The sequence below is a fragment of the Protopterus annectens genome, chromosome 2.part0, assembly GCF_019279795.1.
Source record: "Protopterus annectens isolate FY-2018-M chromosome 2.part0, PAN1.0, whole genome shotgun sequence".
NCBI lineage: Eukaryota > Metazoa > Chordata > Ceratodontiformes > Protopteridae > Protopterus > Protopterus annectens.
Window position 1 is genome coordinate 1,391,549,005 of NC_056728.1, and position 14,973 is coordinate 1,391,563,977.

Consider the following 14,973-nt stretch of genomic DNA (forward strand, 5'->3'; position numbering starts at 1 on the left):
ATCTATCTCACTATGGAGTCACCTACTACCTGGTGAATGTTGCATTCATCTATCTCACTATGGAGTCACCTACTACCTGGTGAATGTTGCATTCATCTATCTCACTATGGAGTCACCTACTACCTGGTGAATGATGCATTCATCTATCTCACTATGGAGTCACCTACTACCTGGTGAGTGGTACATTCATCTATCTCACTATGGAGTCACCTACTACCTGGTGAATGGTGCATTCATCTATCTCACTATGGAGTCACCTACTACCTGGTGAGTGGTACATTCATCTATCTCACTATGGAGTCACCTACTACCTGGTGAATGGTGCATTCATCTATCTCACTATGGAATCACCTACTACCTGGTGAGTGGTACATTCATCTATCTCACTATGGAGTCACCTACTACCTGGTGAATGGTGCATTCATCTATCTCACTATGGAGTCACCTACTACCTAGTGAGTGGTGCATTCATCTATCTCACTATGGAGTCACCTACTACCTGGTGAGTGGTACATTCATCTATCTCACTATGGAGTCACCTACTACCTGGTGAGTGGTGCATTCATCTATCTCACTATGGAGTCACCTACTACCTGGTGAGTGGTACATTCCTCTATCTTACTATGGAGTCACCTAGTACCTGGTGAATGGTGCATTCATCTATCTCACTATGGAGTCACCTACTACCTGATGAGTGGTGCATTCATCTATCTCACTATGGAGTCACCTACTACCTGGTGAGTGGTACATTCATCTCACTATGGAGTCACCTACTACCTGGTGAATGGTGCATTCATCTATCTCACTATAGAGTCACCTACTACCTAGTGAGTGGTGCATTCATCTATATCACTTGGAGTCACCTACTACCTGGTGAGTGGTGCATTCATCTATCTCACTATGGAGTCACCTACTACCTGGTGAGTGGTGCATTCATCTATCTCACTATGGAGTCGCCTACTACCTGGTGAGTGGTGCATTCATCTATCTCACTATGGAGTCAGCTACTACCTGGTGAGTGATGCATTCATCTATCTCACTATGGAGTCGCCTACTACCTGATGAGTGGTGCATTCATCTATCTCACTATGGAGTCACCTATTACCTGGTGAGTGGTGCATTCATCTATCTCACTATGGAGTCACCTACTACCTGGTGAGTGGTGCATTCATCTATCTCACTATGTAGTCACCTACTATGACTAGAACACTTGAGTAGTATCTTAGAATACAGTGTTTATTCTGGAAAACAGAGTAAAATGGGATGATAACAGAAAAAAAGAAAAATTAAAAATATTGGAGAGCTGGAAAAAGAAACCTTGGTATAAGCAAATGCAAAATTACCTGTATGAGAAAGATGCTTACTGCATTTGTGTACAAAGCTCACTTCAGAATCATATTAAATGCAAGGAGCTCTGCTACAGTACAGTAACAGGTTAAATGGGTGAAAAGCAAGTATAGTACAAACAGCAAAGACTTGACAGCATCGGGGACAGGACAACTTGATTTTTGGAAGCTGATGAAATCATAACAAGTCAGAGCTGGAGCTGGCATTCATCAGTTATGGAATATTTCTTTTACCTAGCTAGCTCCGTTGGTTTGTGTTTGGCAATGCACTTCCAATAAGCACAGCAGTTGGGAAGAAGAAACATTTGTTCTACCATACATAAAACAGTCAGTAATCTAACAAGATGAATAACTTGTATGAAAATGGAATATTCCGGGAAGCTAGTTTGATCAGAGGAAATTTCAGAAGAACTATTAATTTTGCCACTCACTGCTGCTAATTAATGAGTGACAGCCACAAATGAATAATTAGCAGATACATAAATACAAAAATGGATGAACTGATAAGTGAATCAGAATGACTGAAAATTTGAATTATACCTGTAGGATGATGCAGAGAAGGCAGTGATTGGGGCCTGTGATCTAATTAAATGAGAAGGCAATAACTGAACTGTTACTAAACAGAAAGCCTTTACTTTTCAGGAAGAAGTCAAAGGCTAAAAAGCGCTGTCAAAATGAGTGATGGCTACTCTGGTGGGCAATTCTGACAGATTTGTGCCTCCTGGGACAACACTAAGGATAACATTAAAACAAAGAAAGAGCATGTAAAAACATTCTGTTCAATCCAGGTCTGTTCTGCCTTCCAACTCCTTGTACTGTGCTACAGAAAATTCTTTCTAATCCCTTCACTCTTTACCTTGATTCTCCGATAACAATCCAAAGCATACAAGATGCATGCTAACATCTGAATTATTACCTGGGAATATCTTTTTTAAATCACCATCTACCTCTCTTAATTTTAGCATCCGTTTATGTTTTCTGTTTCCATCTATTTACCGGGCCCAGATAACTGAATTGATCAGCAAGCTTCTTGCACCCTAATGCAGTACACAGCTAGAATGTGCTGAAACATCTTGCTTGATATAGCCCTCACCACTGTTAACAAGAAGACGTTTTACTCCTTTACTTCATAAAGAGTACGTACTATTTATCTCAAGTTTGCCTTTCAAGGCATTTGACGCACTACATTATTTTTCTACTAGAAGATGGGCAGATGTCACATGTTCTCTAACAGGGTATTAATGTTTCAGAGGAGTCCAGTACCATGTCCACTGCTTCACGGCACCATATTAAGGCACTGAGAAGCATGGAAAGAAAAATGAATGGCCACCATGTTGGCTTTCCTTACTAAACACAACTGTTTAATAAGCATCAGTTAAAAATAAATAAAGGAAAATAATGAAGGTAACTTCAGTAGAAGCTACAAGAAGCTACCGCCCACACTATCTGCTGTACTGAAAAAGCTGTGTTTAGTAAGCATGAGAAAATAAACAGTTAACTGCATTACAAGGACGTGTGTGTGTATGTGTGTGTGTGTGTGTGTGTGTGTGTGTGTGTGTGTGTGTGTGTGTGTGTGTGTGTGTGCGTGTGTGTGTGTGTGTGTGTGTGCGTGTGTGCGTGCGTGTGTGTGTGTGCGTGTGTGTGTGTGTGTGTGTGCGTGTGCGTGTGTGCGTATATGCGTGTGCGTGTGTGTGTGTGTGTGTGCGTGCGTGCGTGTGTGTGTGTGTGTGCGAGTGTGTGTGTGTGTGTGTGTGTGTGTGTGTGTGTGTGTGCGTGTGTGTGCGTGTGTGTGTGTTGTTTGTGCATGTGCGTGTGTGTGCGTGTGTGCGCGTGTGTGCGCGTGTGTGCGTGTGTGTGTGTGTGTGTGTGTGTGTGTGTGTGTATACCCATTAAATATTTACATAAAGCATATATCTATATTTTGGATGCAAACTATGCCCCCCAACAGCAATCTGATATCCCATAGCAACTATGAAACTATTTTACATATAAAATATAAAAGAAAATGCATATGCTAATAATAAAACAAATAAAATTCAATTTAACAGATAGCTCATTTTCCAGGTGCAATAATGTCCTCCAGGGCAGTTTATATGGAAAGAAATGAACCTTCCAGGGGTGGACGGTTGGGCCTCATAGCACCCCAAGTGATCAGTTATTTCTCCAATAAATGCCCACCCTACTGGGCATTATTGCTTGTGTAACAGCATTGCTTAAAGAAGAGTGAAGGTTAAAAAAAAAATGCCCAAAACACACGAGGGTGATAATGAATTTTAATTGTTTTTGCAGAGGGGGGCAGGCCCCCTGCACACTCCAGTGTGGGGGGCAAGCCCCCCCACCTCACTAACTAATGTATTCCAACTCCACAGTTGCACCAACTTGAAGAAGAAAGAAATCTCCCAAAACAAGTGAATCATTGCTGGCACACACCTCAAAATCACACCAAGCTGATTCTAAAATATGTAGTTTTTACCTTACTTACTTCAGAGGACAAAAACAACTTTAAAAACTCACCCCTAGATATGAAAGCAGACTTTCCATCATCTTGCATTAATTAGGTATTCAGGTAGCATGTAAATACATCACTGGGTGGGCAGCCATTAACTGATGTTAACTGTAATGCTGATACATGTATAAAGCAATTAGATAATTGCCATACTAGTCAAATAACAGGTTGGAAAAAATACCACAGTTATTTATTTATTAATAAACTATTGCTGCATTAGGATAGCAATTATCAAATTACATTTTAACTGTATCAGCTTAGCAGTTAACACCAATTAGCCCATAGCCACCCAATGATGTAATTACATGCTACCTGGACATATAATTAATGCAAGACAGCAGAAGATGTGTTAACCAGACTTTTGCATTCAGGGAGAGATTTTTTTGATATTGTTAGGTGTACTATAAATATCAATGCCATACATTTTAATACCAGGGGTGCTTATAACTGACAATAAATGTGTAATTTGTGGCCTGATGGGTAGAATTCTGAAACACCTCAGGGATAGCATAACTAGAGAAACATAAAGCCCAGAATCTACACATTTCACTAATCTTTGCAATGATTCACAAGTAAGGTTGTCTGTTACTGTTTTATATCATATTAAAATGGATAATGTTGGTACATTAGATCAAAATTAATAATGTTGGTAACTCTGATACTAAGCATGCCTTTTTCCCCCTCCCATACAAACAACCATCAGCTCTTCCTGATGCCTCCATCACTTTTCGAGTCTATCTACTCCTCCTAATCTCTTCCAGACTTGCTCTATCTAGGTTGAGGTTGATAAGGATCATTAGGTTGCCCTAGGACCACCTAGCTGCTCCTAGGGGCTATAATGACCTACCCTTGTTACTCTTCTCCCCTACATATGTCTGTTACTCTCCTTTATTTCCATCTCTACATAAGGAACGCCTAGATGAATGTCCCCCTGGATGGTACACCCATCCCTTCCTCCCTGTCAGCTCCTCAGACACCTCAGAAGCTAATTAAACCCAGGTCACCTGGACTGTAGGATGCTAAATATTTCTTAGAAAAAAAGAAGTTTTATAACACTGTACCCAAATGTTTAAATTTGGATTTGAACAAAAAAAAAACCTCATTATACTTGTATTGTTATATATATATTTTTTTCTTTTGGTAGTTCCCTTAGTGTATACCTGTCAATGGCTTCCTTTATGTTGTTGTCTGCCTTTTAATTGGTCCTTAATTAACTGTTAGCTTATTACAGAAGCTCTTTATATTTTGATTTTTATAAACCATTGAAGGTCTCTCATTTAAATAAACTTCTGGCTTCTTGAGACTAACTTGCAAAATCAAGTAGAATGAATACCAGGACAGATAGACAGACACAAATAAATAAACAAACATTTTTAGTTACACAAAAAGGCTGGGTCTGGTTTCAAAGACTCACAGCAATGTACCACAAGTGTCTTATATAACAGTTCAGACCATAGTCCAGATGAATGACATTTTAAGAAAAAAGCCTCCTGTAACTGTAAGCAGAAGAGTATCTACAAACACTGTTGTGCTATAGGTTAGTGGTAGATCCAGGTTCCTTTTCTTGCTAGGGCACAATAGCTAGCTGGTGGGGCATGTAGGACATATGGAAAAAAGACCCATCAAAATACCATACCAATAACATAAAAAATGTTAAAATAAAAAGTGAACAACATAATCTTATAAATCCTGGCAAAGTTCACAACACAGAAAAACTACTAAATCATCAAGGAAATGTTAAGCTCTTCCTTGCAATTAAACTCAACAGAGCAGATACTTTTTTTAATTATCTGTAAAACTTATGACAAATGTGTGGTTTTAATTTCTTAGATTATGGTTTGAATGAAGTGCTAGTATGAGACATTGTAACAAGTCAAGGGTGTAGCTACCAATACAACAATGGTGGGAGAATTTCATGCACAAAGATATGTGTTCCGCAACAGAAGAAAAAAAACATACCATTAACCCAAATTCGAGAATGGAACTTGGACTTATTTTGTTCAGTAATGCATTGTAAGGAAAATATTTTTTTTAAACAAATAAGACACATTTTGCCAACATTTAAGCTAAAACACCCATCTTCTCAATGCAGACACTGGTGAATAGCAAAGTAGTTTAAACATCTGTTAACATTTCTTTGAAGTACAAGCAACAGTGGTCCCTTAACAGCTCCTGGATTACAATAGTTCTGAGACCTCAGGAAGAATGTGGGAGAGGATCTGTCAGCACTTGGACTAAAAACGTAAACCTTTAAAACATGCAGTTAATCTAGTTTATTTTGTTGAGCATTCATAACTACTGTTAAAGATGTAAGAGCTGATCTGAGAACACAAATCAGTGTAATTTAAGCAGAAAAAGTGAACATAAAAATAGGTTCCAGAAACTGTGCCAATACCTCACACTACTGCCATTCTATTTACACAGGAGATAAAAATGATTTCATTATGTCTAGCATTACTCATATAAAGGGGGAGTGAAGTGGATTCTGGGGAAAAAAATCTCAAAAATATTAATAACCATAACAACTTAATGATCCTGATGCATTACAATAGACATAATACAAATATATAATGAAATAATTGAGATATAGTGGGAACCATAATTGATTTATTTATACTTTTTGTTGATGGGGCTAGCTCCACTAAGCCAATGGCAAGACCCAAAGTGGTATTCATACTGATTAAGAGAAATTTGGTCAGGGCACCAGGGATGTCGCCTACTCTTACTGATAAGTGTTATGGGATCTTTAAGATCCATTTAAGCTACCAGCAACTCAGGAAGATGGGGCTCTTGTTTAACATCTCATCCAAAGGATGACAACATACCCAGGAGTGTAGTATTCACACCAGCACATCAATTACAGACACTTATAATACTGTATGCCTCAGATATTTGCTTGTAATCAAGTGAATGGATTTATTTATTAATAACTGCCCAGAAATTTATATGAACTTGCTGACTTCTGAACCATAAAGTGCAACTCCTCTCTGCACTTTCAACTTCTTAGTTCAAGAATCTGAAGCAAGGAACAAAATCAGGAACAACTTTTAAATATTTCTCTTATATACTTAGAAAGTTGACAGAATAACAAGCAAACACAGATCAAAGCCTTAAAGGATTCATAAAAGAAGGTGCACAATGTGGTAATGGAGTAATAGACTGTATACAGTCTTATATAATTATGCAGCCTGGTATTCCATGCAGACAAAACATGCAAATGACTCCTCTCTCTTGCTGCATGAGATTCGACAGCACAGCTGCATTGGTGTACCAGATGGTCCTAACAGGGTAACCTATGGGACTTCAGCAGCAGACTATCTGCTGCTGCTGCTTTGCCTGGCAGCACAGAGATTCTTCTTCCTGCTAATATCCTTTTTAGCATATAGAGCTGAGCAACACATTAGTGCTGCTAACACTTCATCTGCACAGTAGATAAATTCAACCAACAATGGAGTTCCAGTATTGAAGGTAACCCTGCTACTCCAACTACATGTTACCCCATTCATACAAAGTGATGCTGCAGAATCCCTACAGCATCAGATCCCTTCACTTACTACATTATACTAATATTTCTAACTCTGCCATCATACCTAATGAGTGAAGTGTGTTTGTGTATCATACATAGGCATTGTAGTGGAGCACAAAGCAGCAGAGAAAAGCTACATAATAAGATATACAAAGTATCCCTTACTACACAGCTCTTCACTGCTGTACTGTGTGGCAATGTCATGCAACACAACAGAATACAGCAACTATTTGGCTGCAGATGGGATTAAGGATGAACTGGGCCCTACAGCAATTAGTACCACCATTTTCCCAAAGTGATATTCTAAGCACTCCAGTGCCCAATTCATAATGATTATCAGGGGTTCGTACAATGTCATTAAGGACTGATATCTATGTCTATAAAGCTTGATCCTGAATGGTGGCTTAATAAATATACTATACAGAGTGTGTATAATCTTCAAAGCACAGTTTTTATAAACATAGAGCTCAGTTGCCTTAACCATCATTAAAGAGAGGAGCACTGGAGCATTTGAAAGTGCAGATCTAGAAACAAGATTTGATTACTTTAAGCCATATGTCTCAACCTCTGAGCACAAGAAACCTGGACAAAACAAAAAATAAGTTGGGGACAAATGCCCAAAATCAGGGAAAAATTTTAAATATTGCTCTTAAGAATTTAGAAAATTGCTAGAATAACAGGTTTTGCATTAACATGCATTTTTCTGAAGGATATGAAGTCTGAAACTCAAGTGTCTGTCATTATTTAGTGACTTCAATGTTCAGTGATCTGAGGAATAGATGAAAATATGAGGCAAAAATCTGGACAGGTGAGAAGTATGCTTTATGTGTCATCCCCTCAACCACCTTACTCATGCATTCTAACCTTGACTCTGCCGCTGCCTCTAACCCTAACCCTATGCATTACTTTACAAAAAGACCTTTCCTATGTTCATATAGTACATCTATTATAGGAATTAGTATTGAGGGACTCGTATCTAGGAAGTGGTGCAGTTTTATGGCATTCCAGACAAGAAACACAGGAGTTTTCTATCTCTTTTATTATGCCTGGTCAGTAAAATCTGTCCAGTAGTCCTGCCTTAAATTTGTCCATCCAAAACTGACTGACTAGCACATGACTATTGGCTACCTACATTACTACTGTCCTAAAAGGTTTTGGCACTAGCAATTGTAGAATTTCTTGCCTTTCTTTACATACTCTATATAGATATGTTTTAACTCAAAATGTGAATAAAAAGTAATGGAAGCATCTTGTTTATCAGCTTCTTCTACAGCCTTGGTTCTCTCTTGCTCTTCTTGAAGTATCATCTTCCTATTATGCTTTTTCAAACTTTATGTGGCTTCTCTGTGACTCAGGGTTATTTTCTTCATTAACTTGTCTTGAGGTGGAAGGTATGGCTTTCTCCTCCAAAACACTGGCATTGCAACCACTTCTATGTCTTCCCCTGCAGAAAGTAGGTCTAGGCAAAATTAACTTCTGCTTTATTATCTTCTATCTATACAAGAGATGGCACAAGAGATGCCCTTGCAATCTGACAGATTTGGAGTGCTTTTGCAAGGAAGAGTGGGTACATATTGCCAAGTCAAGATGTGCCATGCCGATAGACTCCTACCCAAGAAGACTGAATGCTGTAATTAAATCAAAAGGTGCTTCAACAAAGTATTATCGTAAGAGTATGCACACTTATGCAACTAGCTTATTGTATGTTTTTTTATTTTTTTATATAGGTTCATAGGTTCATAAGTAGGTACTAGGCTATTGGCCCTAGGGCCTATATAAGCCTAGCCAAAAAGATACCCTGGCTTTCGCCACCCAAGAAAATTATTTTCCTGTGCCCCTGTCGAGCAGAGCCACAGTGATCCCCCGGGGTGAATTTCCTATTCCTCATCCAATCATCAAGATTTTTCTTGAAGAGTGCTAATGAGGAGCTCTGTTTGACATAGATAGGTAGTCTGTTCCAGAGTATGGGAAGTCTCTTGGACAGGAATCTATCCCTCCAGCATGTTCTGTTTATTGTGGTGACAAGGTTTAGGTCTCTACAACATGTAGCTCGGAGCGATTGGGATTTCTTTAAGTGGAGCATGTCCAACAGCTCTGGGTTTGACATAGTTTTGTATGTTAGGCAGAAATCACCTCTGAGTAGGTGATATCCGATGGAGTAAAGCTGGAGTTTTTTGAGACAGTCTGCGTAGAGCATCTGTTTGAGGCCAATAATCCTCTTTGTGAGGTATTTCTGTGGCCTCTCCAGTTGTTGTAGATGTCTTGTGAGGTACATACCAAAAGGGGCACTGTACTCTATAATGGGTCTAATGAGTGATGAGTAGAGGGGAACAATGACCTCTTTTTTTCTGGATGAGGAAACTTTTGTGATGAGGTGTGCCATGTAGAAGGATTTCTTCACCACTGTGGTGATGTAATTATCAAAGGAGAGACTACTGTTCACCTGTGTCCCAAGGTCTCTTATCACACTTTTGGTGTTAAGTAGACTACCACCTATGTGGTAGTTCATGGGTACAGAGTTTTTACCAAAGGGGATGACAATGCACTTTTTGGCATTGAGCTTCAGACCATGGCTTTGACACCAGGCATCTGTCTCAGTGAGGCCCTTTTGTAGGATGTCCACATCATTATGAGTTTCAATTATGACTCCTAGTTTGCAGTCATCTGCAAACTTCATTAGCCAAAGACCTTCTGTGTTAGCCTGTACTTCAGAGAAGTAGATACCAAACAGGAGAGGACCTAGGACTGAACCCTGTGGTACTCCACTTGTCACTGGTCTGAAGTGGGATTTGGAGTCTGCTACTTTCACAGTGTGGGTTCTGTCCATGAGCCAGTTGGCAACCCATCTTGTGACATAGGGATTTATACCTAGTTTAGTGAGTTAACTTTTTCCCCCAACAGATGTGTTTGTTTTTCAAATGAATTGTACCGGTTATAGGTCACATTAAAGGTGGGAACAGTTCTGAAATAATGCATTGTGGTCTCGTTTTTTTATATCACAAAAAAACTGGCATTTTAACAGGGGTGTGTACACTTTTTATATCCAATGTACGTATGTATGTGTGTGTATATATATATATATATATATATATATATATATATATATATATATGGAAAGCCTCCTAGATTTGCTTGACCATCCATCCCCCTACCATCAGGACACCATGGGAGGCTGTGGCATATACCACTGGCCACCTTGATCCATTATGTGGTAAGGGATCCTTGGAATGCCCCACTGGATCAGAATGGGATATGACATAGTTGCTCATACACACCCTGTTCACAGAGACCTATCTGTATACCTTCTGTTGATGTCTGTACATACCATGTCTCCCCATCCTACTATGTGCATTTCCACCCAGGATTTCCTGTGCTGCTCTTTGCATGTCTGTCTGTGTGCCCTGCACACCATCTTATGCCCCTTTCCCACCCTCTTTCTCTACTAAAGAAGGAAATATTCCTACAAGAAGTTGACCTCCGTCCTATATACTTATATTCTATTATCCTTTTATGTGACCTTCTGCTTGCTCTTCCCCTTTTACCCACTATTTCGTGCATCCCCTTCCTTATCTTGTATGAATCTAGCAACATATATGGATAGCATAGCAGTAAAACTGTAAATGGTATATGGTTACATAAATGTGTACAGCACCTGCTGCTGTCCCACCAAGGATGCGATAACATTCACGGCCTAGCTGGCTACAAGAACTACTTTATATTGAGATATAGCAGACTGCTCACATCTCCTGCCTTGACAAGATCACACTGTGCATTGTGGCTACTTAAGGGATTGTCTATTGCACTTCTGAATACATATTTAAGTCTGCTTGCATATACATATCTCATTTATACATCCTGTGGCACATCCACCTGTCCGCAAGTACTGAATGTTTTTTTTTGGATATTCAGTGCATCTCTGTGTTGCTACACAGTGTCACTTGGCTGTGCAAGACTTATTCTGAAGCTCAGTGTAGCTCTATAAATCTTAATCTTCTGTTTTACTACATCTTTTTCCACTGCTTCTACATATATTTATAAACAACTGTGTTAATTGAACTCACTACATGCAGTTCTGCAAGAAATATGACCAGCACAACAAATTTATACTTGTATCTTTTCAGGAACATGGTAATCATGTCAGCTATTATTTTTAAATTATGTTTTAAAATGATGTACAAAATAAGACACATATCAGTCTTAGGAAATGGAAGTGAAATACCAGATCCATCCTTATATCTCTATAAAGTGTTACTTTGAGCTGCCATACCTCATCCGTGTATATATCATTCTAAAACTTGCTGCTATAAAACCAGATCTATCTACTATTTTGTGAGAGCTGTAACTATGATATCTCATTTATACCTGTACTTTTGTTAAGGGTAACTATAAATACCAGGCACACATGAACAGTTTTGTATGTCTCAAGACAACTACACATGAATGATTTGCACATTTTATCAAGGCTAACCATTTTCTTTGCCTTTTTTCATTTTTGTTAAATTCCATTTTCTCAGCTGACTCCAAGAAAGAACTTAATTTGGCTTAATATGACCCTTCTAATCAAGGGAATTCAAGCATTCTTCCTGTGGCTGCAGACTCACACTTGCCATATTCCTTACTTAATACATATCCTCCCCGCGTTCTCTTAGTAATATAAACTTTTGCTTTATTGCTTAAATGTCAAAGAGTAACAAATAAGCTAGAATCATTTTAGGTTTTTGCCATCACAAGAACTCAGATTTTTTTACTGCGGTATGTGTATTTCTGTGGGAGGATGCAACATGAAACAGAACTTTAAACAAAAAAAATAAACAGGTAAAGCCACCACTGAAAAGTATGTAGTTTCGCTTGAAAAACGAACGGTAAAAGCTGTTTATTCTAGGTCATAGTGCTCTCCTGCTTCCTCATTGGTTAACAGTAATTCTGATTGCATATGTATTTCAGGTAAGCTTACTGCAGTTAAAAAAACGTAATTTCCATTTATTTCAGTACATAAAAATACTCATTAAAATAAACAAGAAGGACATATTTTACTTACAGCTTCTGATTTTGGAGGTACAGGGGGTGGGGGTGGCACTTGGGGTCCCTCCATCTGGATCACAGGCACATGGGACGAACCAGAGGGAACTTTCATGGAGGGAGAAGAAACAAAAGTTATTAAATCTTGTGCTTTATTTCCACATTCCAAGCCTGGTAGATTGCTGCTAGGCTCAGAATAATTCCCAGGATTTTGATTGGTCCACAACTCCTCATAAGGGATCTCCAGTTGGTCATGAGTTCTAAATTCACTCTCTGTCCAGTCAGGTGTCATATATTCCCTGTCTGTGTCTGCAGTTTCTGGTGGAGTTAGGAGCTCATGAGGCATGATTTGTTGATCTCCAGCAGAGTCTCGACAATTCTGGATGTTAAGTTCCTCATTTGTCTGTGCAGCACCACTGTAAACACAAAGAGACAGGCGCTGGAAGGACTGTGTCAGCTCCTCGCGGGCATAGTTCAATGAATTTGAGGTAAAGCCTTGTAAGCACACTTTAATTTTTCGGGGACTGGCACACTCTTCACTGAAGTCAGTCTTGACTTCTCGCACAGCCTTTGAATATTCATCAGGGTTGAAGCGTTCCTGGCAGAACATGGCACATTCTTGAACCAGTTTTTCAAAGTGGGGATCACCACAAAGTAGCCCTTCAGTCAGTGCAAAGCGAGGCATATCTGTTAGCAGTAGAAAGTGGAAGGGGATCACTTCCTCTTTGCGAAGGATACAACATAAAACAACAGTCTTTGATATGATACTGACAAGCTTGTACCGATGTCCCTCTCTGATGATATGCTGGTCATAGGGATTTCTGAGTGGGCGGCTTGGCACTGTTACATTTACAGGCAAACGAACTTTCTCGATTATACTGCGAATGGTGTGTTCCCCTTCCTGCATCTGTATCTCTAGCGGGCTGCGGGTGCTGAACTTTCCCTTGCACTGGAATGGCAAGCTAAGGCTCTCATTAGTCCTATGGTTCATGCAAATCAGGCATGGCATCTTACCTCTGACCTGCTTGCTCAGGGTACCTGTCTTACCAAACTTCCTCAAGATACTGTTGAAACGGGACTTTTCTTTCACAGTTTTAGCACAGAGGATCTCTGCTTGGCCCATCAGTGTCAGCTCATCTCCAGCATGGAGTGTGAAATTGTAGACCTCACTGTCTTCACTGAATTCACCTGAAACCACCTGAAAACACAGACTGAGTAAGGTGAGGGACTTCATTACTCAATCCTGTTTAAACAAACAGCAGTTAGAATAGTACAGCTGTAGGCAGAACACTGAAGATGCTTAAATTTTACAGTAACGTATGCAGCATAATACATTTCAGATTAATAAACAATGTCCAATCAAGATAATTTTTAGCATTTTAATTTATCTTAATGACCTGTAAACAAAGAATAGCATACTGTGATTTTCTTCTACCACTTAAGGAAGTTATCCTCGTGTCTCTTATCAGATATGAATGGGAAAAAACATAGATCACATAAATTAAGTTTTAAAATACTGATTTCTAATGAAACATTATTACAAATCCTAGTATTAAAAATACAGCTATTATTTCTGCTAAAACTGTATGTGGTAACGTATTGTAAGCTACCGTCTTATAGGACTTACATTACATTAGTGTTGATTCAGTCCATAATAATTGCAAGCATCCTTGTCAAACAAATAATTAGACACAATCAGATTAAAGACTAATTCAATCAGCCTGACTGTTGCAGTGAAACACTATATAGATGTCTTCCCCTTCCACCCCATCTTCCAATAATCAAAAAAAAACATCTTTACCTGCATGTTTCAAGTAGTATTCAAGAAGTATAGTTATTCTGACATGAAGAAATCTAAACAATTCTTAATGAAATCTCCTTAGTCAAGACATGCATGCTGCTGAGAAATAATAAAGTATTTACAAGCAAATTGTGAAAGAATATGGTATTTTCCATGTATTATAGCTACTATACATATATATTATTAAATGTTTTCCTACTGTGTATCTTAATTGTGTTGCCTCTCCTTATAGCTTAGGTCATGGATGAATAGGTTTCACATATCAACGAATAAATGAATAAGTAAGTAAAATATAAATAAAAGTTATATTTTGTGATAGTTTTGACAGTGAAAGCAGTAAAATAATATTCAGTGCTTAAGTGGAGGAAACAATTATATTTCACATTTTCTGTATTTTTAAAACAAAGTTGTCTTTATTAAAATTTTCTTAAAACACCATAAAAATAAACTTGCAATTCAGACAAATAACATAAAAAATGCATTGTGTTTATATGATTAGAACTGTTTCATCTTCAACAAACTGACTTTTAAAGTAGCATAATCCTGAACAGTTAATTATTGTTATGCATCCAAACAGTAGAAAGCTATACGCATGTAGCTCATAACCCCAATCAGTTTTTCAGAAACAGCTAATATTTTTTGTTTGGTGCAAAATCTTCTTTATCACATATAAATCACTGTGAAAATCCCCTTAATGTTTGTTTTCATCTTTTAGCAAGTGCTGCCTTAAATACAGAATCACTGACTTACCCGATGCCATTCCTTACATCATAAA

The 14,973-nt window shown here is 38.5% G+C and overlaps 1 protein-coding gene across 1 annotated transcript in view; it reads right to left on the reverse strand.

The window, feature by feature from the left end:
* The window catches only part of GAREM2 (GRB2 associated regulator of MAPK1 subtype 2), a 1,175,250-nt gene that overhangs the window by 248,758 nt on the left and 911,519 nt on the right, over positions 1-14,973 (reverse strand). Inside the window, exon 4 of the mRNA XM_044061617.1 lies at positions 12,404-13,595. Coding sequence (XP_043917552.1) covers positions 12,404-13,595 — 1,192 coding nt within the window. The remainder of the gene's footprint in view (positions 1-12,403; positions 13,596-14,973) is intronic.